Raw genomic sequence first — 24,040 nt, 5'->3', positions numbered from 1 at the left:
TTGTGCTCACATGTGAATGATTAACCTTCCGGTCTGCTGTTTTTGACTTGTTTGGTTACTTTGAGTTCCATGGAGTTGGCCACAGGTCCATTTCTGTTCTTATGGCGTCAATTGTTTGCCTTGATATGGAGATACGAATTTTCCTGGTTTGAAATTTTGAAATTATACAGTATGTGTGGTTTAGCAAAGGAAAGCAAATAAAATGTTGGAGCTACTGTATCTGATTGCCATCTTTTACATAGAAAAGTACCATGGTGCCCCATTCACCATGCCTGCTGCACTGTTCTAACATTTGTATTGATTACATGTTCTATTTAAGGTAAGAATGTGATAGGTAAAGTAGGACACACAATGCACAGGAAATCTTATTGAGAAACAGCAGATCGCCTTCAAAAAATCAATGTGCTGTAACTTTACGACAGTAAAAGCCCTCCTCGGTGTCATGTAAACCAGATAACCCCCCCAGCCCTGTGCCTGTCGTTATTTCCAATCCCATGATGCCTCCTGCCAGCTGACTGTAACCTGAGCCAGACTAAATGACTAAGCTGCCAGATGATTGGAAACCATGTGGTGCTGTGGTATTTGTTGCGAAAACCTGACCCTAGGCCACACATTGACTAGAGTCTGATTTCAATGATACTCTTATTTTTGGGGGGCATAGAGGAGCAACATCACTGTCTCTGATCTCCATCTTGCTAACTACTATTTTGATTTGTATTCAAACAGATAAAGTAGTGACGTAGGCAGTGGTGTAGTTCCTCTGCCAAAAGAGTCCATTATTGAAACCAGACCCTAGTCACTGTTAGCCAAGGTCGAATTTTCAGGACTACTGTGGAATCGGGAGAGCGAGCAGCACAACAGGTCCCCTTTCCGACTCCATCAGAGCGTGAGAGCAGCATTGTTGTGGTTGTCCACTTGTGGGAATTTTCCTTGCTAATTCTCAAGGGGGAACAGATTCAAGTGCCTTATCCATTTGCACTGCATGTGATTGTACGATTTGTTTGCAAAAGGGCTGTTGGTACAATTTGCACAAAGTCGGGAAGCAAAGTGAAGATCAAGCTGAGTTAAGACCAAGTGAATTTATAACAAATGTTTAATGTATTCAAAGCATTTGGGAATTTCAGTGAATAGCTAAACTTCCTTTACAGTGAACAAACTTTTAAAAAAGTGCATGCTGTATGATTTCCACTTTCAAGCCCTTAATATGTTACATTTCTTGAAATCAATTGAAATATGGTTTGATGTCAACGTGGCAGTTCACATTTATTCCAATGTATTGTACCCTGTTCTTTTAAATTGACAACATACACAATGTAACAATATTTAATGTCAGTGCAAATGTTTAGGCCTATTTGGCTTATTATACAGTTGTACTTTGCCAGTACTAAGCTCAGAGGGTATCATTTAGCAGTAGTTGAAATTATCAACAGTGGGACATTTTTTTTATGTAACTTTAAATAATTATTAACATATTTTTGTAGGAAACAATGTTAACGGGTCATGATTAGCACACGCAACATTTATACCTTTTAACAAACACACCTGTTTACTGCTCTTTTAAGCTTTTACATATCAGCCTCAAGGCCTTCGTCAGAGCTTTCGTCAGTGTTTTACATTTTTTGAGATTGGAGTATAAGGAAAACAAGCATATGTTATCAAATATAACAAGGTGTATTTCATAACTTCTAATAGTGTGTACATAATATATTAAACAAGACTGTGAAACCACAATGAGGACATTGACCCGTCAAGCAAGTTTTCATAAATCATTGGGTACAGTACAAGAAAAAACGTCAGTTATCTGAAGTGGAGGCATTAACTTAATGTTCACATTTACAACATAACAATCACAGACAAACATATGTAAAGCTGTCATAAAATGAGTGCCACTTTATTTGCAATAGGCAATCACACAATATAATAGTTTACTTTTAAATTGATTATTCTTAACATGTAATCGAGTGTGTGAGTGAGTTGTTGTTGTTGAACTGGCAATATTCCAGTTCCCACATCTAAGCAGCCATGTCCAGAGAGCTCTGTATTGCTCTCCCTTGTAAAGGTTTGCCGAGTTTCTTAGGTACAGTGGCCAGTTGTTACAACACATCTAAGCAACCATGTCCACAGAGCTGTCTGTTTTTGTTCTGGAAAGGTCGACAAATGTCTTTGGTACAGTGGCCCATGTGGTTCTGTCAAAGTGCACCACAGGTCAGTAAAGGTCCTTGTTTGACGTGGGGGGAGACTTGTGAATTCTTTAGTGATTATGGGTACATCAGCCACTGTGCCTCTTAGTGATACACAGAGCCTAAATTTACCACAAAGTGTTTCCGGACAACTGAGAAATGTCAATAACAAGTCTTCCCTGCTCACCACACAAACAGTTTCCTACGAATGGAGAAGAATGTTAGATAATTGTCGCTTAGCTTTTGATTGCGTGTCTAAGCAGTGACTTTCTCGAGATTTGCGCTAAACGCACCAACAGAAATGCATCAAGGCCCTAGCAGCACACTTTAGTACAGCCCTCTGAAGTGATACAATAACCAAGTATTGGGAGAACTACATCCATTTTGGTCAGGAAGAACCCCACAACCTCGTCAAAGTCCTACCGTGGCATTGAAAAGAGAGGTGGCATTGCCTTGCGTGGCAAGTTGCCACCATGACTGGATGGGAACCATGGCTTGCTGCAGGACCTTGTCTCTGTGCCACTGCTCCAGGCAATCCAACGCTTCTGGGAAGGCCTTGCTCTCAAACTTGTTGGCAAACATGCTGTTTCTGTCGATGATCCACTGCAAATCCTCCAGACCATAGATGCAGATGTCCCTAACATAGCGGCCTGCGGAAAGAATGCAGCAGAAAGGACATAAAGATGAGATTCAGCTCAGTATCAAAGTCTATCAACTGCTGTTGCTCAAACAATGGCACCGGAAGGGATGGCTGCCGTTCTACGGGCTCCTAACCAATTGCGCAATATTTTTATTTTTTTCCGCACTGAAACTTTTTTGGGTATATAATGTTTCTGCTACCTTCTCTTATGACCGACAAGAGATTCTGGATATCAGAACCGTGATTACTCACCCCAAACTGGACAAATACTTTTTTTCTGTAATCCGTCTGACGCAAAGGATTTACTGCTGCTCCCGGACCAGGTCCAAATCTCCGCATGAAGAGGAGACTGAGATACACAGGCCGCAGATCTGGGTGCCTTGTGAGAATTAAGTCAGCGACTGGGTAACCCGCCTCTCCCATTCGTCCTATTGGCCAACGTGCTCCATTTTTTAGACTATCCTGCTAAAGGGACATTTAAACTGTAATATCTTGTTTCACAGAGTCGTGGCTGAACGACGACATGGATAATATAGTTGGCTGTGTTTTCCGTGCATCGGCAAGACGGAACAGCTACCTCTGGTAAGACGAGTGGTGGTCTGTTTATTTGTCAATAACAGCTGGTGTGACATTTTTTGTATTAAGGAAGTCTCAAGGTTTTGCTCATCTGAGGTAGAGTACCTCATGATAAGCTGTAGACAACACCAACTACAGCAAGACCAGAGAAAATCGAGTCAAGACTGAGACCGGGACGGGCACAAGAGGTCTGAGACTGAATCAAAACCAAGGACAGAACAACGTGAGTCCAATTCAAGACCATGATTGCAATTTTGTCAAATCACCACCAAAGTAAGAGTTCAAAATGTCAAGTATTTGTGTGTTCATATTTCAGAACAACATATGGATTCTTTAGACATTCAGAATAGTGAAAAAATGCAAACTGAGGGAAAATAGAGCCACTCTACAAATTATTACTAATCCCAACACAGTGGGAAACAATGGGCCTTTACACCTTCAGAGAAGGGCTAAGGATTTATAAAATGATATTATTTTCAATGATGTTCTGATTTAATCTCTTCTGTTTTTGTTGGAAAGGGTTAACACTGAAAATTTAAAAAAATATCCAACTAGGATTTTTCTTTGCTGGTCTCTGGGGAGATACATATAGGTAAGTCAGCCATTGGCTAGGCCTGCAGAAGCTAGATAAAGACATCTGCCATTCAACTGTATACGGGTAACATTTTGGAGTGGAATCAACCGATAACATTTTGACTTAATGGGTGGGACCATTTTTACAAAAACGTATGGAAACTTCTGCCTTGAAGGCCAACAGGTCAGTGCACAATAGCAAGCAGTAGTTTCCCCACGGTCTCGCTAGTTTTTGTTGTCGGCTAGTTTGCAGCTGCTGCAGCAGGTCTTATCAAAGAGGATGTTGCTGCTAATTTGATAGCGTCTCCCTTTTCATGAATAACTTTCAACTAGAAGTTATGTTTCAAATGATCATCTGAGTGGAACTGTTTTTATTTATTGCAGAGCGCTTGCTTTTGTTAGCCATCTCTTGGGAAAATAACTTATGAACAGTACTAGTCAAAAGTTTGGACACCAACTAATTCCAGGTTTTTTAAAATATTTTTTAAAACTATTTTCTACATTGTTGAATAATAGTGAAGACATCAACTATGAAATGACACACATGGAATCATGTAGTAACCAAAAAAGTGTTAAGCAAATCAAAATATATTTGAGGTTCTTCAAAGTAGCCACCCTTTGCCTTGACAGCTTCGCACACTCTTGGCATTCTCTCAACCAGCTTCATGAGGTAGTCACCTGGAATGCATTTCACTTGACAGGTGTGCCTTGTTAAAAGTTAATTTGTGGAATTTCTTTCCTTCTTAATGCGTTGAGCCAGTCAGTTGGGTTGTGACAAGGTAGGGGTGGCATACAGAAGATAGCCCTATTTGGTAAAAGACCAAGCCCATATTATGGCAAGAACAGCTCAAATAAGCAAAGAGAAACCACAGTCCGTCATTACTTTAAGTCATGAAGGTCAAGCAATCCAGAAAATTAAGAACTGAAGGTTTCTTCGGGTTCAGTTGCAAAACCCATCAAGCGCTTTGAAACTGGCTCTCATGAGGACTGCCACAGGAAAGGAAGACCCAAAGTTACCTCTGCTGCAGATAAGTTCATTAGCGTTACCAGGCTCAGAAATCTGCAATTAACTGCTCCCCAGATTGCAGCCCAAATAAATGCTTCACAGAGTTCAAGTAACACACGTCTGAACATCAGCCATTCAGAGGAGACTGCGTGAATCAGGCCTTTTATGTTTGAATTCCTGCAAAGAAACCACTAAAGGACACCAAGAAGAAGAGACTTGCTTGGGCCAACAAACATGAGCAATTGACATTAGACAGGTGGAAGTCTGTCCTTTGGTCTGATGAGTCCAAATTTGAGTTATTTTGTTCCAACCGCTGTGCCTTTGAGACGCAGAGTAGGTGAACGGATGATCTCTACATATGTGGCTCCCGCCGTGAAGCATGGAGGTTTGATTTAATTTACAACACCAGGATGAATGCCACTTTTTAAAACATTTTCTAACAAAAGACCACGTAAGATATGGTCGTTTTCATATATTCTTAGAATTTGGGGGAATTACGTATTCTAAGGCACTGGTAACTTTGTGCTAAAGGTGAAATGTTTTTTTGCAATGGGAAGTAATAGTTGTCAATTTTGATTAGGAAATGTTTATTGGTTGTGTTTTTGTATTCTTAGGATTTGGTCCTACTGGCTTTTTATGTAAGTTTATGGACTGCTTATTCTTTAACAATGCCTTGGATAGCTCTTTTGGCCCTTTTCACACTTATGCGGAAACCTCACCTGGCTTAACTTCTTGCGACTCTCAAAATCGGATCCGGGAGCATAATCATCGCCTCAAACTAATTAGCATAACGCAGCGGACATAAATCTTCCTAGAAAATCTTCCTATTCATGAAATTCACAAATGAAATGTATTGAGACACAGCTTAGCCTTTTGTTAATGACACTGTCATCTCAGATTTTCAAAATATGCTTTACAGCCAACGCTAGACAAGCATTTGTGTAAGTTTATCATGGCATAATGTTATGCTAGGCTCTGCTAGCAGCAGGCAACATTTTCACAAAAATAAGAAAAGCAATCAAATTAAATAATTTACCTTTGAAGAACTTTTAGATGTTTTCACTCAGGAGACTCCCAGTTAGATAGCAAATGTTTACTTTTGATTACCTTTGTAGGCTCCCATTTGTTTTTCACGTTTGGCTGAGAAATCGGCCGGAAAATGCGGTCACTACAACGGCAAACTTGTTTCCAAATTAGCTCCATAATATCGACAGAAACATGGCAAACGTTGTTTAGAATCAATCCTCAAGGTGTTTTTCACATATCTATTCGATAATATAGCCGCCGGGACAATTGGTTTGTCATAAGAAGCGATTGGAAAAATGGCTACCTTTTACTTTACGCAAGATTTTCTGCGGGAGCCATCATGTGACCAATTGCTGAATGTGGTCCCTTACGGCTATTCTTCAACATAAATGCGTAAAAAGACGTCACAATGCTGTAGACACCTTGGGGAATACGTAGAAAGCGTAAGCTCATTTGTAGCCCATTCACAGCCATATAAGGAGTCATTGGCATGCAGAGCTTTCAAAATATTGGGCACTTCCTGGTTGGATTTTTATCTGGGTTTCGCCTTGAACCAATTCTATGACGCAAAGAAATCTGCCCCTTTTTAATTCTCTGTTCGCACTAGATGACCAGTTCTTATTGCCTTCAGCCGTACACTTATCCTACGCTGGACGCTTTTGACTTAGAGTATGTGGACAATACCTAGGTGTCTGGTTAGACTGTAAACTCTCCTTCCAGACTCACATTAAGCATCTCCAATCTGAAATTAAATCTAGAATCTGCTTCCTATTTTGCAACAAGGCATCCTTCACTCATGCTGCCAAACATACCCTCGTTAAACTGACTATCATACCATTCCTTGACTTTGGCGATGTCATTTACAAAATAGCCTCCAACACTCTCCTCAGCAAATTGGATGTAGTCTGTCACAGTGCCATCCATACCCACCACTGCGACCTGTACGCTCTCCTTGGCTGGCCCTCGCTTCATATTCGTCGCCAAACCCTCTGGCTCCAGGTCATCTATAAGTATTTGCTAGGTAAAGCCCCACCTTAAAGCAACTCACTGGTCACCATAGCAGCACCCACCCATAGCAAGCGCTCCAGCAGGTATATTTCACTGGTCACCCCCAAAGCCAACTCCTCCTTTGGGCGCCTTTTCTTCTGCTGCCAATGACTGGAATGAATTGCAAAAATCACTGAAGCTGGAGACATATCTCCTTCACTAACTTTAAACATCAGTTGTCAGAACAGCTTACCTATTGCACCTGTTTTTATTTATTTTTATTTCACCTTTATTTAACCAGGTAGGCCAGTTAAGAACATGTTCTCATTTACAACTGTGACCTGGCCAAGATAAAGCAAAGCAATGCGACACAAACAACAAAACTGAGTTACACAAAATAAACAAAAGTTGTCAATAACACAACAGAACAAGTCTATATACAGTGTGTGCAAATGGCGTAAGGAGGTAAGGCAATAAATAGGCCATAGTAGCAAAGTAATTACAATTTGGCAATTGTAGGGATAGATGTGCAAGTAGAAATACTGGTGTGCAAAAAAAGTAAATAGAAACAATATGGGGATGAGGTGGATAGTCGGATGGGCTATTTACAAATGGGATGTGTACAGCTGCTCAGATAGCTGATGCTTAAAGGTAGTGCACCTGTACATATCCCATCTGTAAATAGCCCACCCAACTAGCTCATCCCCATGTTATTTTTTTCCCTACTTTGCACCCCAGTATCTCTACTTGCACATTCATCTTCTGCACATATATCACACCAGTGTTTAATTGCTCATTTTTAATTATTTCACCACTGTGGCCTATTTATTCCCTTACCTCCCTAATGTTACTACATTTGCACACACTATATAGACTTTTCTATTGTGTTATTGACTGTACGTTTGTTTATCCCATGTGTAACTGTTTGTGTCGCACTGCTTTGCTTTATCTTGGCCAGGTCGCAGTTGTAAATGAGAACTTGTTGTCAACTGGCCTAACTGGTTTTAAATAAAAATGGGGAAAAATTACATCATGCTGTTTGTGACTGCTGTCTTTCTATCGGCCCTATGCAGTGGTGTAGCAGTGCCTGGAGAAGTGTATATACTCTTAAGTTTGCCAAAAAGTTCCCAAATGGCCCGCCCAGCGACATAAAGGCACCCTGTGTGAAAAATAATACGTTTTCATATAGATTTTTCAGATTTTTACTCTCAAAATAAATAAAAAATGTATAGATTAAAAAACAAACATTTATCGTCTAAATCCACATCAATGCACCTCTTGGTGTTAGGGGGCAGTATTTTCATTTTTGGGGAAAAAATGTTCCCGTTTTCAACGGGATATTTTGTCAGGAAAAGATGCTAGAATATGCATATAATTGACAGCTTTGGATAGAAAATACTCTTAACGTTTCCAAATCTGTAAAGATATTGTCTGTGAGTATAACAGAACTGATGTTGCAGGCGAAAGCCTGAGGAAAATCCAATCCGGAAGTGCCCCAGGTTTTGAAAGCGCTGCGCTCCAATACTCCCTATTCAGCTGTGAATGTACCATCAACGAGCTCAAGCTTTCTACGTATTCCCCAAGGTGTCTACAGCGTTGTGATGTAGTTTTACGCATTTCTGTTGAAGAATAGCTGTAGGCTGCCACATTGCGTAAGTGGTCACATGGTGGCTCCGAGAGAGATTCTCGCGTAAAATACAGAGGTAGCCATTACTCCAATCGGTCCTAGTGAAAAACTAATTGTCCCGACGGGAGTAGATATTAGAAAAACACCTTGAGGATGGATTCTAAACAACGTTTGCCATGTTTCTGTCAATATTATGGAGCTATTTTTTTTTGTGTTGACTGCAATTCCCGGGCGATTTCTCAGCCAAATGTGAAGAACAAACGGAGCTATTTCGCCTACAAAAATAATATTTTGGGACAGAATGAACTTTGGCTGTCTACCTGGGAGTCTCGTGAGTGAAAACATCTGAAGTTCATCAAAGATAAACTATTTAATTTGATTGCTTTTCTGATTTCCGTGACAAGGTTGCCTGCTGCTAGCAAGGCATAATGCTATGCTAGGCTAGGATAAACTTACACAAATGCTTGTCTAGCGTTGGCTGTAAAGCATATTTTGAAAACCTGAGATGACACGGTGATTAACAAAAGGCTAATCTGTGTTCCAATATATTTAACTTGTGATTTTCATGAATAGGAAGATTTTCTAGGAAGATTTATGTCAGTTGCGTTATGCTAATTAGTGTCAGATGATGACAACGGTCCTGTTCACGGGATGGGGTGTCACTACAGGTTAAACCACATCAATCTGATTGGGTGGGCCTTTCAAGCCCGATAGGTTCGCCAGTGCGCAAACATGTCTATAATAGATAAGGCTCTTAAGATATTGTTTCAAGAAAGGAGTGTATATATTTAGCCTGGTGAAGCGGTTTTATGCCCTGACTGAATGGAAGATGATAATTCTGAGTTTTCTACCCCGCTGATCTCGGGAGGAAATTACGAGTCCTCACTGTCCAAGACTGAGTACAAATGTATCTGACTGACAGAGTCCAGTACGAGACCAGTGGTGACCTGCCATTCAGGGCAGGTGGGCACACTGATTGGACTGATCATGTCAACATAATACTTTCAAAATCATAGCTAACAAGCTAGACAAGCAGTCATCATCATGAATCATGTCGACAATCTACTGGCAAATCCTTTTAATATGAAGAGAAATGATAGATTAAACGTATTGGTGCTCATCGGCCATTGGACATAAACATTACACAACAAGTTGGAAATCGCAAATTCAACATTGAGTGGTTTGGAAGGAATCAGTGGCTAACTGCAAGGGTTGCAAAGCAATCACTAGCCTGCTGTTCAGTGCAGTGGGTATATGGTCCAAGTCTGGGTTTAAGGGTCTCATTTCCAAGCTTAGGTACACTGCAGCATCCACCGAGAGGCTCTTGCTGCCAATGGAATGGCTGACAGCTTGAAATATGTTTTGGACACTACAGTGAAAATGGGTAACTTTGTTAAAGCAAGGCCCCTGCACTATGCAAGGATATGGGCAACGAACACTTTTACAACATACAGAAGAACGCTTGTTATCAAGGGGCAAAGTATGACACGTTTTTTTGAATTGAGAGACTAGCTTAAAGTTTTCTTACTGACCATAATTTTCACTTCTGACCGCTTGCATGATGACGATTTTCTCACACGACTGGCCTATCTGGGTGATGATTTTTCTCGCCTGAATGATCTGAATCTAGGAATACATGGAATCTCCGCAACTACATTCAATGTGAGGGACAAAATTGAGGCAATGATTAAGAAGTTGGACCTCTTCTGTGTCTACATTAACAAGGACCGCACACAAGTCTTTCCATCATTGTATGATTATTATTTTTTGTGTGTGCAAATTAACTCAAGCTTACGGACAATGTCAAATGTGATATAGAGAAGCACCTGAATGAGTTGGGTGTGCAATTATGGAGGTACTTTCCCTAAACGGACGACACAAACAACTGGATTCGTTATCCCTTTCATGCCCTGCCTCCAGTTCCCTTTCTGGTATCTGAACAAGGGAACCTCATCGAAATTGCAACTTGCGGTTCTGTGAATATTTAATCTGAAGCCACTGCCAGATTTCTGGATTGGGCTACACTCAGCGTATCCTGCCTTGGCAAATCGCGCTGTTAAGACACTGATGCCCTTTGCAACCACGTACCTATGTGAGAGTGGATTCTCGGCCATCACTAGCATGAAAACTAAATACAGGCACAGACTGTGTGCGGAAAATTATTTAAGACAGACTCTCCAATACAACCCAACATTATAGAGTTGCGTGCATCCTTTCAAGCGCACCCTTCTCAGTTATTTACAATTTTCAAAGAGCAAATAAGGTTTTATATGTAAGATGGTTAAATAAAGAGTAAAATTATTGATTATTATTATATTTTGTGCCCTGGTCCTATAAGAGCTATTTGTCACTTCCCTCGAGCCGGGTTGTGACAAACTCGCACTGATTGTTATGTTTAATAAATGTATCGTATAGTGTGTGTGGCAGGCTTACAATGATGGCAAAAAAACATTTGAAAGTGCATTGACCCTGTTACTAAGGGGGTATGCAGTTGGAGGTTGAATGCTTTGAAGGGGTGTGGGACTATAAAAAGTTTTGGAGCCACTGGTCTAGAGGGTCTACACCAGAAGTTAATGGTTATCCGTGGGAAGAATATATATGGTGGGTGCAATTAAGCTTGGAATGTGCTGAGTGCAGGGAAAACGATCACGTGGTGGCACTGATAAGGGGAGAAAGTCGTGGATTAGTGATGAAGGGGGTCGAGGTCAGGTCACATTAAGGGAGAAGGAACAGTTTATTTTCCGTATCACTTAATTTCCTGCCTAGCAGTATATATGCCATGTTTAGCGAGAAGGAGGAGCCCACCTAAATTGGGGTATTTCTATTACCACTTTTGGAAATGTGTGTTTGTCTGTTCAGGTGTTTGATCCTTTGGGGTGAATAAACTTGGCCTTGAATTCTTACTCTGATATATAGAACCTAACACAAGCAAAAACTAAAGCAGGCGGTACGAGTGACTCGCTCAATACGGAAGTGGTCAGATGATGCGGATGCTAAGCTACAGGACTGTTTTGCTAGCACAGACTGGACTATGTTAGGGGATTCATCCGCTGGCATTGAGGAGTACCGTAATTTCCGGACTATAAGCCTCTACTTTATTCCCACACTTTGAACCTCGCGGTTTATACAATGGCGCGGCTAATTTATGGATTTTTCCCGCTTTCACAAGATTCATGCCGCCAAAAAACTGAGCACCGTCACATAATGTGACGTAAATCGAGCGCGCTCAAACTTCCCATCATTCTGATTACGGTAGTAATTTTGTCGCCCTCATCATGGCAAAGACACGGAGAAATGCATATGATGCAGCTTTCAAGTTGAAGGCAATAAATCTGGCTGTTGGAAAAGGAAATAGAGCTGCTGCATGGGAGATTGGCCTTAATGAGTTGATTATAAGACGTTGGAAACAGCAGCGTGAGGAACTGACTCAGTGCAGAAAGACAACAAAAGCTTTCAGAGGGAAGAAAAGCAGATGGCCCAAAGTATTTGCAGCCACTCGACATCAGTGTAAATCGTGCATTTAAAGTGGCGCTCCTTGTTCAGTGGGAGGCTTGGAGAAATCCTTCACTAAAACGGGCCGCAGGCGAAGAGCATCTTATGGTCAAGTCTGCCAGTGGGTCCTGACAGCGTGGAGCATTGTCAAAAAATCCACTATCATCAACGGGTTTCGAAAGGCTGGACTGCTGCGTGTTGAAGGGGCAGCATGAGCTCAGCGGGGTATTTGCCTCCGGATGAAAGTGACTAGAGCGACAATGAAAACGATCCATTATCGGATGAAGCAATTCTGAGGCTATTCAACTCCGACACCGAAGGAGATGACTTCAGTGGTTTCAGTGCACAGGAGGAGGAAGATAGTGACCAATGACTTTCTTGGTAGGCTACTGTTTTAATTTTTGTTACAAGCCGTGTTTCGTTTAAAGGCTGTGTGAAGTTAATTTGTTTCAATGTACCGGTAGGCACCTGCGGCTTATAGACATGTGCGGCTTATTTATGTACAAAATACATTTTTTAATAATTCAGTGGGTGCGGTTTATATTCAGGTGGGCTTAATAGTCCAGCAATTACGTTATACCATATAAATCACCCGCTTCATCAATAAGTGCATCAATGACATCATCCCCACAGTGACCGTACGTATCATATCCCAACCAGAAGCCATGGATCACAGGCAACATCACAACCAAGCTAAAGGCGAGAGCTGCTACTTACAAGAAGCGGGACACTAATCCTGACGCTTGTAAGAAATCCTGCTATGCCCTCAGATGAACGGTCAAACAGGTAAAGCGTCAAGGCTCTGACACTCGTCGGCTTGCAAACTGTTACGGATTAGAGGGAAGCCCAGCCATGAGCTGCCCAGTGATGTGAGCCTATCAGACAAGTTAAATGCCTTTTATACTTGCTTCAAGGCAAGCAACACTGAAGCATGCATGAGAGCACCAGCTGTTTCGGAGGACTGTGATCACACTCCGTAGCCAATGTGTGTTAAGACCTTTTAAACAGGTCACAAGGCCAGGTGTACTCCAGCACATTCTGGCAAGTGTCTTCACTTATGGCCTTGCCTACACCTAGCAACTTGTTTTTTAAATTATATGAGCAAAAAATATTCTATTGTTTTTGGAATGGCCAGACAACATTAAACAGGCCTATTTATATAATGAATATGAATTCGGAGGGCAGAAATGATTACATATGAAACGACTAGACCTCTCACAAGGCTTCAGTCACACACAAGCTATACCGAAATACGAACTCGTTCTCTAGCAGAATGTCTCACCCATGTTCAAGAGTGGCCTTTTTCTTTTTTTATTCAGATTACATCCTGTCACTTTAGGTTATTTGAAAATAAAATAATCTCAAAAATGTATATTTTTGAAACAAGCTATAGAATGTTGGTTGCCATTTCATTTTAATCCACCAGAAAAGACGGAACAGATATTACAACAAATATTATGTTTAAACTCAAATATATTGGTTTAAAATAATAAATTAATGGGGACAAAATATTTCAACTGTATAATCCTTATAAATGATTTCATAAATAGGACTGTTAGTTGTCACTCATGCAGCTAACAAAAATATGGAAATGTCTTCTATACTCAAAATTACAACTAACGAATTGCAGCATTACTGCAAAAATGGAAGAGGCAAGTGGAAGGTTGGCGAAAATAAAGAACGTGTCTGTCAGCCCTGAATTAAAGACCAAAATTGGTCCTCTGCCATATAGATTGCTAAATAGTTGGGAACTGCTGACACACTCCAGCCACATGAGGTCTAGCATTGTCTTGCATTAGGAGGAATCCAGGGCCAACTACACCAGCATATGGTCTCACAAGGGGTCTGAGGATCTAAAGTGGTTTTCCACTTTAATTTTGAGTGTGACTCCAAATCCAGACCTGCATGGGTAGATACATTTTGATTTCCATTGATCATTTTTGTGTGATTTTGTTGTCAGCACATTCAACTATGTAAAGAAAAAAGTATTTAATAAGAATATTTCATTCATTCAGATCTAGGATGTGTTATTTTAGTGTTCCCTTTATTTCTTTGAGCAGTATATATATATATATATATATATATATATATATATATGAGGTTTTTCCACAATTCCTGACATTTAATCCTAGTAAAAATTATCTTTCTTAGGTCAGTTAGTATCACCACTTTATTTTAAGAATGTGAAATTAGTATTTGGTAGCATTGCCTTTTAATTTGTTTTACTTGGGTCAAATGTTTCTGGTAGCCTTCCACAAGCTTCCCACAATAAGTTTGGTGAATTTTGGCCCATTCCTCCTGACAGAGCTGGTGTGACTGTGTCAGGTTTGTAGGCCTCCTTGCTCGCACATGTTTTTTCAGTTCTGCCCACAAATGTTCTATGGGATTGAGGTCAATACCCTGACTTTTTTTGTCCTTAACCTCTTGCTCCTACCTGACACGCAGGCGTCCCATCTAGACATCTGGAAATGCAAATGCGCTACGCTAAATGCTAATAGTACTAGTTAAAACTCAAACGTTCATTAAAATACACATGCAGGGTATTGAATTAAAGCTACACTCGTTGTGAATCCAGGCAACAAGTCAGATTTTTTAAATGCTTTTCGGCGAAAGCATGAGAAGCTATTATCTGATAGCATGTAACACCCCAAAAGACCCGCAGGGGACGTAAACAAAATAATTAGCATAGTCGTCGCTACACAGACCGCACAAATAAAATATAAAACATTCATTACCTTTGACCATCTTCTTTGTTGGCACTCCTAGATGTCCCATAATCACTATTGGGTCTTTTTTTCGATTAAATCGGTCCATATATAGCCTAGATATCGATATATGAAGACTGTGTGATAAACGGAAGAAAATAGCGTCTTTATAACGTAACGTCATTTTTAAAAATTAAATAAGTCGACGATGAACTTTCACAAAACACTTCGAAATACTTTTGTATTGCAACTTTAGGTATTAGTAAACGTTAATAAGCGATCAAATTGATCACGAGGCGAATTATATTCTTTAGCTGTCCGTCTGGAAATATTGTCCGGGTAAATCTCAACCAAAATATCCGGTCGGAGACCGGAAGAAATGCGCTGCCTTGTGCCTGTTTGACCAAGAAACAAATAGTAGGCAAATGACAAGACTCTAGACAACGTGTGGAAGCTGTAGGTATTGCAACCTCAGCCCCATTAAATGTGGTTCACCTTTATCAATGGGTTCAAGTCGCGCATGGATATATTTTTCCATTTTCAGTGATCAGATTTTCCTGCACTTTTCGATGAAACGCACGTTCTGTTATAGTCACAGCCTTGATTTAACCAGTTTTATAAACGTCTGAGTGTTTTCTATCCACACATACTAATCATATGCATATACTATATTCCTGGCATGAGCAGCAGGGCGCTGAAATGTTGCACGATTTTTAACAGAATGTTTTGCCACAACTTTGGAAGTATGCTTGAGGTCATTGTTCATTTGGTGTACCCATTTGTGACCAAGCTTTAACTTCCTGACTGATGTCTTGAGATGTTGCTTCAATATATCCACATAATTTTCTCCTCGTGATGCCATCTATTTTGTGAAGTGCACCAGTCCCTCCTGCAGCAAAGCACCCCCACAACATGATGCTGCCACCACCGTGCTTCACGGTTTGGATGGTGTTCTTCGGCTTGCAAGTCTCCCCCTTTTTTCTTCCAAACATAAAAATGGTCATTATGGCCAAATAGTTATATTTTTGTTTCATCAGACCAGAGGATATTTCTCCAGAAAGTACGATCTTTGTCCCTATGTGCAGTTGAAAACCGTAGTCTGGCTTTTTTTTATGGCGGTTTTGGACCAGTGGCTGCTTCCTTGCTGAGTGGCCTTTTAGGTTATGTTGATATAGGACTCGTTTTACTGTGGCTATAGATACTTTTGTACCTGTTTCCTCCAGCATCCTCACAAGGTCCTTTGCTGTTGTTCTGGGATTGATTTGCATTTGTTTATACCTTCGTACTATTGTTTGTACAGATGAACGTGGTACTTTCAGGTGTTTGGAAATTGCTCCCAAGTATGAACCAGACTTGTGGAGGTCTACAATTTTTTTCTGAGGTCTTGGCTGAATTCTTTAGATGTTCCCATGATGTCAAGCAAAGAGGCACTGAGTTTGAAGGTAGGCCTTGAAATACATCCACAGGTGCACCTCCATTTGACTCAAATGATTTCAATTAGCCTATCAGAAGCTTCTAAAGCCATGACATAATTTTCTGGAATTCTTTAGACTGGATCGTCGGCCTTTGTGGGTTCGATTACAGGCTCAAAATGGCCAGAAACAAAGACCTTTCTTTTGAAACTCGTCAGTCTCGAAATGAAGCCTATTCCATGTGAGAAATTACCAAGAAACTGAAGATCTCATACAACATTGTGTACTACTCCCTTCACAGAACAGCGCAGACTGGCTATAACCAGAATAGAAAGAGTGGGAGGCCCTGGTGCACAACTGAGCAAGATGACAAGTACATTTGAGTGTTAGAGTTCCTCTATCCAGTATCTTTTCTTTTTATTGGACAGTCTGAGATATGGCTTTTTCTTTGTAACTCTGCCTAGACGGCCAGCATCGCTGAGTCGCCTCTTCACTGTTGATGTTGAGACTGGTGTTTTGCGGGTACTATTTAATGAAGCTGCCAGTTGGGGACTTGTGAAGTGTCTGTTTCTCAAACGAAACACTAATGTACTTGTCTTCTCGTGTACATATTATCTCCGTTATTTCGACTAACATGTACCCCTGCACCTTGACTCGGTACCGGTACCCCCTGCATATAGCCTCTGTTATTTTATCGTTGCTTTAGTTTATTTAGTAAATATTTTCTTAACCATTGTTTGGTAAAGGGCTTTTCAGTAAGCACCTGTTGTATTCGGCAAATGTGACATACGATTTTGATTTGTGTGAACAGTTTTCTTCCTAATCAGAAGACTAATCTGGAATCAAGGAGCAAAACATGCCCTAGACAAGTGAGGTCGAGTAGAAACTGACTTTGACCGGGATAGGGAGTTGTTGTACCTTTGCATCCATTGTGTACTGTCCCCTCTTGGTCCCTCCATTTGATTGTCCGGATCTCGCCACCCCAGCCGCCTCCTACATGACTTCCTGGCGCTTCTAGGAGCAGATAATCGATCCAAAACAGATCATTTCATTCTCACTTTTCATTATAGCCTCTCACGTGTCACTTGCAGTGCCTTCAGAGTTTTCATACCCCTTGACTTATTCCACATTCTGTTGTTACACCCTGAATTCAAAATGGATTACTTTTTTTCTCTCACCCATCTACACACAATATCCCAGAATGACAAAGTGAAAACATGTATTTAGAATTTTTTTGTTAATTTATTTCAAATTAAATACAGAAATATCTCATTTACGTATGTCAATACTTTGTAGAAGCACCTTTTGGCAATGATTACAGCTGAGTCTTTCTGGGTAAGTCTCTAAGAGCTTTCCACACCTGGACTGTACAACCGTTGCCCATTATTCTTTTCAAAATTCAAGCTCGTCAAATTGGTTGTTGATCATTGCGAAGCCATTTTCAGGTCCAGACATCGATTTTTCAAGTGGATTTAAGTAAAAAAAAATTACTCTGCCACTCTGGTAAGCAATGCCAGTGTAGATTTGACCTTGTGTGTTAGCTTATTGTCCTGATGAAAGGTGAATTAATCTCCTAGTGTCTGGTGGAAAGCAGACTGAACCAGGTTTTCCTGTATGATTTTGCCTGTGCTTAGCTCCGTTCTGTTTATTTTTTAATCATGAATAACCCATAGACCTTAATGATTACAAGCGGGGGGGTTGTTGAATCTGTGTTTTGAAATGAATTGCTCGACTGTGGGACCTTACAATTATCTGTATGTGTGGGGTACAGAGACAAGGTAGTCATTCAAAAGTTCTATTATATACTATTATTGCAAACAGTAAGTCCATGCAATTTATTGTGTTAAGCAAATTTGTACTCCTGAATGTAGTTAGACTTGCCATAACAAAGGGGTGGAATATTTGACTTATTTTTCCTAGCCACTGTGCATTTCTTTCTCTTTGGGGTTTTAGGCTGGTTATCTGTAAAGCACTTTGACAACTGCTGATGTAAAAAGGGCTTCATAAAATACATGTCATTGAGCTACGCTGGTTTACTTTACTTCAAACAATGTGGGCATGTTGAACCCATTCCTTTTAAGTTTCAAGGCTAGAAGTAATCTTTGAACACCCCAAATAAATGTACTGTAAGTCAGCCTTTCACGAACTCAGTTACTAGGCCACTAGGATTTATCGACTAAGCATAGCCATTTTGTCTCGTAGGTTTTTGCTTTTGGATACATTTCATTGGAAAGGTTGTGCGTGGCATAGCTATGCACTCATGGAAAGATTGTAGATGTCTTACCTGTTTTCCTCACGGATTTAACATTGATATAAGCTCAGAACCACTTGTGTTACAGAGATTACAAGTTGCTTTTTATGTGCCGTTTGTAAACTTGTACTTTACCTTTAATGTGATTGAGCGTCACCCAGTAGTGCTCATCTGGGCTGAATGCGTCCTTGGACCACTCTAGCAGGTCTCTGGACACGTGACTCCTGAGTACAAACTCCACAAAGGTCCTGGTTAGTGCGTAGTAGGCTGTACCAAAGTACATCTGAAGCCTGTGGGGTGGAGCACCTTTCTTTGGGCCTCCGCGCTTGGGGGCCACGTGGGAGCCCCTGACTTCCCTGTACTGCAGCTGAGTCCGGTGGCTCATAGCCGCAGGCTGCTTGATGCCCGGGGTCATGTTCCTGTCTCTCCACTCCTTGCTCTGCATGTAGCGCACCAGCTCCAGGTTGCTCTTTACAGGGAAGTCCTGGCCACACAGGTTGAGCACCTTCCTCCAGGGCACAGGCAATGCCGCCAGGTCCCTCATGCAGTTGATGTCGGCCTGCAGCCGTGAGAAGCCGGCATAGGTCACCATCTCGCTGTGGCTGGCCAGGAACACATTGGGAAAGCAGCCCACAAGGCTCTCCACGGCTTCCCTGTACTCCCGCGGAGCCTTGGCGTCCACGTGGATACAGTAGACATTCTGCGGCATGTAGATGGCCCGAAGCAGGCGCACCAACAGCTCCAGCTCCTTGTGAACAGTGAGGATGAAGGCCAGAGGGTAGTCTTCCTCCTCCCGGCTCAGCGGGCTGGTGATGAAGTGAAGCTCCCTCACCAGACGGGAGCAGTCCTGGTCCCCACCTCGACTTCCCATACTCAGAAGATAGCTCTCCACATGGCAGTCATGGCGTTGCCATGCTGTTGAGCCCTTGGTGCTGGGAAGGAAAGCTTGGCAGTACTTAGAGAATGGCCTGCAGCCCAGGGGCCCACTCTGACCCTGGGGATCTGTGCCAGCCATGGCCCTCAGGTAGATGACTGAGCAGATGACCATGCATATTCCCAGGCAGAACAGGAAACTGCACTTTGCGCCTTCCAGCTGGAGCATAATAGTCCAGCACTGGACGGACACCACACAATCACCGGCAGCAAAAGACCAGGGTTAGGCTGTACTGTAAAATGACAAAGCCAGACTTGAGACATTGAAAGTATTTTAAAGACTCATACATACCCTTCCATACTTTTTATGGAAGATTATTGAAAAATAACCACAATTATCTGCAATGTTTTACAACCGTAAGAATAATCTGTTTCCTCGTTGCATTTCATACAGGGATTCTTTCTAGAGATGTTTAAAAACCCAGCACACAGCAAAGATGAGTAGCTTTTTATGGAGTGCTTATTAATCCGATCACAACAGATGATACAAGTGAGTAGAGAGGAAATACTTAGATAATGCTGCTAGATGGACTAAGGAAGCTGGCTCAGGAAATTGAAGAAATGAGTCATTAAACAATGCAAGAGACAGACTCCTAGACATCAGAATAGAAATGCACATTTGAATTTTGAACCTAGCCATGCAAACAAGGTTTGTATTTTTGCAGTATACAGGTTTCGAAATATGGAAATGCTCTCGCTCCTAGATACACAATACCCTGGATCTAAATAGGATCACACAGCCATAATTAACATCATACATTTTCTTAATCACTTGTAAATCAAAGTAGGTCTACCTGTTGTTCCTATTTTGTAAGAAGTGAGCTACACTGCTTCGCTCATTCACTGCGCTACCACTGGTGGAGAATCAATAAGAATCCAGTTGCTCTTATAACACCCTCTGCAGTTGCCTGATAGCACACTAGAGAGACTTATTCACCGGAGACTTACTAGAACCCGATAATCAGTGGCAGCCTGTTAAAGAGATTTGGACATTGGGCTTGTTATGTGAATATGTAATGAAATCCCAAGGGTCTCCCACATCAACCACACAGGCCATTGTGACATCAAGGAAAAAACCTACAAGATTGGTCTATGCAGTAATTATGTCAACAGACAGGTAAAGTTGAATAGAACCCCCAGGGATTTATCTCGTTCTTGGCTTACTGATTCTGAGAGAGCTGTCTTGTTTGCTTATGGCAAACTGCCATTGATTTATTGTTTGTAGTTAATGGGAGACTTTTTCACGAGAAATGACACCGTCAACTGGCGTTGTTTATTTAGCAACTAAGCAAACTATGTGTGGATAGCAGTGTATCATCCAGTGTGCAATACTTTTTTTATTTTTTATTTTTTAAATGTGAACCACCGGTTGCCATTATTAGTTGGATTAAACACTGCTCGTTCTCATGGAGCCATGCTTTTATTTTATCACCTGTTAATGGATTGAGTAATTAACCAGATATTCCATCACTCTTAGGCATTTGTAATTGAAAGCTCATTGTGGGAATGTTTAATACCACACACACATCATTGCATACTACCCTCAGCAACATTTTGATTCAGGGCAAATACAATCTACCGTTACCTCCAAGTGTTAACACGCACACAGAGGATAAGGCTATCCAGTTACCTTAATTGCAGTTGAACCCAGGGTCCTTTTGCTGAAGAATAGGTTAAACATTAAGCGCCTTAACAAAAAATGGCGAGCCGGAACCAACAGGGAGTCAAGCCTGGCACACGCTGGGAGCTGGAGCCATGGGTTGTCAAGGGATGGGCTGGTGGAGCTGATGCTGCTGCAGTTTGCTGTGCGTTGCTTTTGTTGTGGTTGTCTCAGGGCGGCGGGTGGCTCGCAAGGTCGTTGTGCTCCACATCCGTCTCTGTTTTTAGCGTGTGTGTGCCTGCGTGTGTTATTTCTTGCTCTCACGTCTGTGGCTGAGGCGCTCCCACTGCATCCCACCTGAGATGAGGGCCGGCCCTGCCTGGTAAGGGCGGATTCTCTCTCATTTGGCGCACACACACACCCATATACAAGCACTGGCAACCTTTCCCGACAGTCTCCTACCACTTTTAAAATGATCTTCAACTGCCTCGCTTATTTTTTTTTCTCTCTTCATCTCTCACCCCGTATCGCTATTTCTCTCTCACTCTCCTTTCCCAATTTTAGATTTAACACAAAAGCTAAGCAACCCCAATCTTCCTTCCGATGTCAGATTTGCAGCAGTCGCAGCATGGATTATGGATCTTATCCTCGACTCCTCTCTCTCTCTGCCTCTCTCGCTCCCTCTCTCCTGGGAGAGTTCTCAGATGGTTCTGCTGCTGTGGCTGGTTTAGTGCTGTGCAGAGTAGAGTGCTGCCGGAGGCAGCGACAGCCTCAGCCAGTGTTTTGTTTGCTGCCTGGTCAGCGACTGAGATTAGTTCTTGTTGTGTTAACAGGGCCACATGGCCAGAGGTCACATTGAGCTGACACCAGGACACAATAGGTCCCCCCTGCTGGTGGGCTTTTGTCTTTGTGTGGCCGAGTGTGACGTTATGAGTGTGTGCATATGAACATGAGTGTGCACGTGAGCGTTTGTCACTCATTAATGAAAATAAACATTCACTAGTAATGCACAGGTCTGTTTTTATTAAAGAAGGGGGAAAGAACACAACAGAAGCTGTTGATTTGAGTAGAATAGTCATTTGTCCACAATTTTGCTTTTAGCCTGCCAAATTATGGATATAATGGCCTCTCTTATCACTTTCTGTTATATGAGGAAGAGCTCGGTTTTTGTTTGGAAAGTGTATTGGAAAGCAGTTTGCATCAGTTTCTGGGATTACTCATCTCTTTCCAGTGATCCTGCTGACCAAGGAGGGATCTGAGAAGCTATTTGGCATCGCAGCTAGCCTAGCTGCTAGCTAGCTGCATAACAAGCTAGCGAGGTTTTCTTGAATGCAGCCCGCGACGAGGTTAGCCATTGTGGCTGGGACCGCGGATTGTCCCGGGTTTGTGGCTGTCTAGATCCCTGCTGTTGTTTTCAATCTTCCCTGTGACCTGCCCTGTCTGGAACTGAGAGGAGTAACAGCCTAACATACGTTGCTAGCTACTATGACAATACCAAAGCCGGCGAGAGTACCATTGAGGACAGTGGTGTCTATCACACGTGAAGGATATTTTAATTGAACAAAAGAGACCTACGAGTAGTTGTTACAAGAAAATAGCTTCAGGTGTTTTGTCCAAATTCTGACCAGAGATTTCCAGGAACTGAAGAACAGTTTGCAGTTTTCCCAGGGTCAGCTCCATGAGTTGAAACAATTGAGAGAGGACATCAGTTCTGTGTGTGAATTCATGATAACAATGACCGATAAATCAGATTATCTCGAGGGACAATCAAGGCGGAACAACATTGTGGATTGTGGAAGTTGTGGATGGAATCACCACATGAGACCTGGACAGAGTCTGAGGATAAAGTGAGGGAAATGATCTCTGAGAAATTGAAGATGGACCACAGGAAGATTGAGGTGGAGCGTGCACAAATGACTGGAAAACCCACCACAGACCCAGGTGATAGGCCCAGGCCAACAGTGGTCAAGTTCCTGAAGTTCAAGGACAAGGTTGCTGTTCTGGAAAGAGCCAAGAAACTATATCTTCCTCTACGAGGACTATCCTGAAGCTGTGCGCCAGAAGAGGAAAGAACTGATCCCTACCATGAAAGCTGCCAGAGCGCGTGCGGACATTGCGTACATCCGCTATGACAGGTTCATTGTCCACCCTCCTTCCCAGAAGCATGGAATGGATGAGCGAGCTAATCATATGGTTTGTAGCCTCAACTCTGCAGCGCGCGCACACACACAAACCAATTGATTAAGGGACTGCTGAATTTATTGCTTTGTCTGCTCTTTTCTGTATTTATGTCTATCGTTGATAAGCTACCCAGGAAAGGGCTGAAAATAGCCCATATTAATATATGTAGCCTTTAGAAATAAGGTTAATGAAATCAATAACTTGCTAACATCAGATAACATTCATATAGCAATTTCTGAGAATTACTTAGATCATTAATTTGATGATACATCAGTAGCAATACAAGTATACAACGTGTATAGAAGAGACATAAATGCTTTTGGGGGAGGTGATGCTGTATACAGTGGGGCAAAAAAGTATTTAGTCAGCCACCAATTGTGCAAGTTCTGCCACTTAAAAAGATGAGAGGCCTGTAATTTTCATGATAGGTCCACTTCAACTATGACAGACAAAATGAGGGGGAAAAATCACATTGTCGGATTTTTAATGAATTTATTTGCAAATTATGGTGGAAAATAAGTATTTGGTCAAAAACAAAAGTTTCTCAATACTTTGTTATATACCCTTTGTTGGCAATGACAGAGGTCAAACGTTTTCTGTAAGTCTTTACAAGGTTTTCACACACTGTTACTGGTATTTTGGCCCATTCCTCCATGCAGGTCTCCTCTAGAGCAGTGATGTTTTGGGGCTGTTGCTGGGCAACACGGACTTTCAACTCCATGTACCTATGATGAAAATAACAGGCCTCTCATCTTTTTAAGTGGGGGAACTTGCACAATTGGTGGCTGATTAAATCATTTTTTGGCCCTGTAATGCTTAGAGAAAATATGATGTCAAGTGATATTGAAGTG

At 41.7% G+C, this 24,040-nt stretch overlaps 2 protein-coding genes across 5 annotated transcripts in view; one reads left to right on the top strand and one right to left on the bottom strand.

The window, feature by feature from the left end:
- Positions 1–24,040, top strand: part of LOC118388940 (replication termination factor 2-like) — a 40,269-nt gene that overhangs the window by 6,795 nt on the left and 9,434 nt on the right. The window lies entirely within an intron of this gene.
- On the bottom strand, positions 1,076–22,152 carry LOC118388939 (beta-1,3-galactosyl-O-glycosyl-glycoprotein beta-1,6-N-acetylglucosaminyltransferase 7-like). 3 transcript variants are annotated; one of them, XM_035778557.2, is made up of 5 exons: positions 21,039–22,152; positions 18,611–19,641; positions 17,143–17,238; positions 2,604–2,830; positions 1,076–2,382 (listed from the first exon to the last, which is right to left on the bottom strand). In XM_035778557.2, the coding sequence occupies exons 2-5, from the start codon at positions 19,575–19,577 to the stop codon at positions 2,074–2,076; spliced, it is 1,599 nt and encodes a 532-aa protein (XP_035634450.1). In that variant the 5' UTR covers positions 19,578–19,641; positions 21,039–22,152; the 3' UTR covers positions 1,076–2,073. The 3 variants fall into 3 exon arrangements, with proteins under 3 accessions (XP_035634450.1, XP_035634451.1, XP_035634453.1); XM_035778558.2 differs by lacking the exon at positions 21,039–22,152 and adding an exon at positions 20,203–21,008; XM_035778560.2 differs by having other exon boundaries at positions 2,246–2,830.

This window comes from Oncorhynchus keta, chromosome 10 (genome assembly GCF_023373465.1).
Source record: "Oncorhynchus keta strain PuntledgeMale-10-30-2019 chromosome 10, Oket_V2, whole genome shotgun sequence".
Taxonomy (NCBI): Eukaryota; Metazoa; Chordata; class Actinopteri; order Salmoniformes; family Salmonidae; genus Oncorhynchus; species Oncorhynchus keta.
The sequence above is the reverse complement of the archived record's forward strand: the minus strand, read 5'-3'. Positions and strand labels throughout refer to the sequence as shown.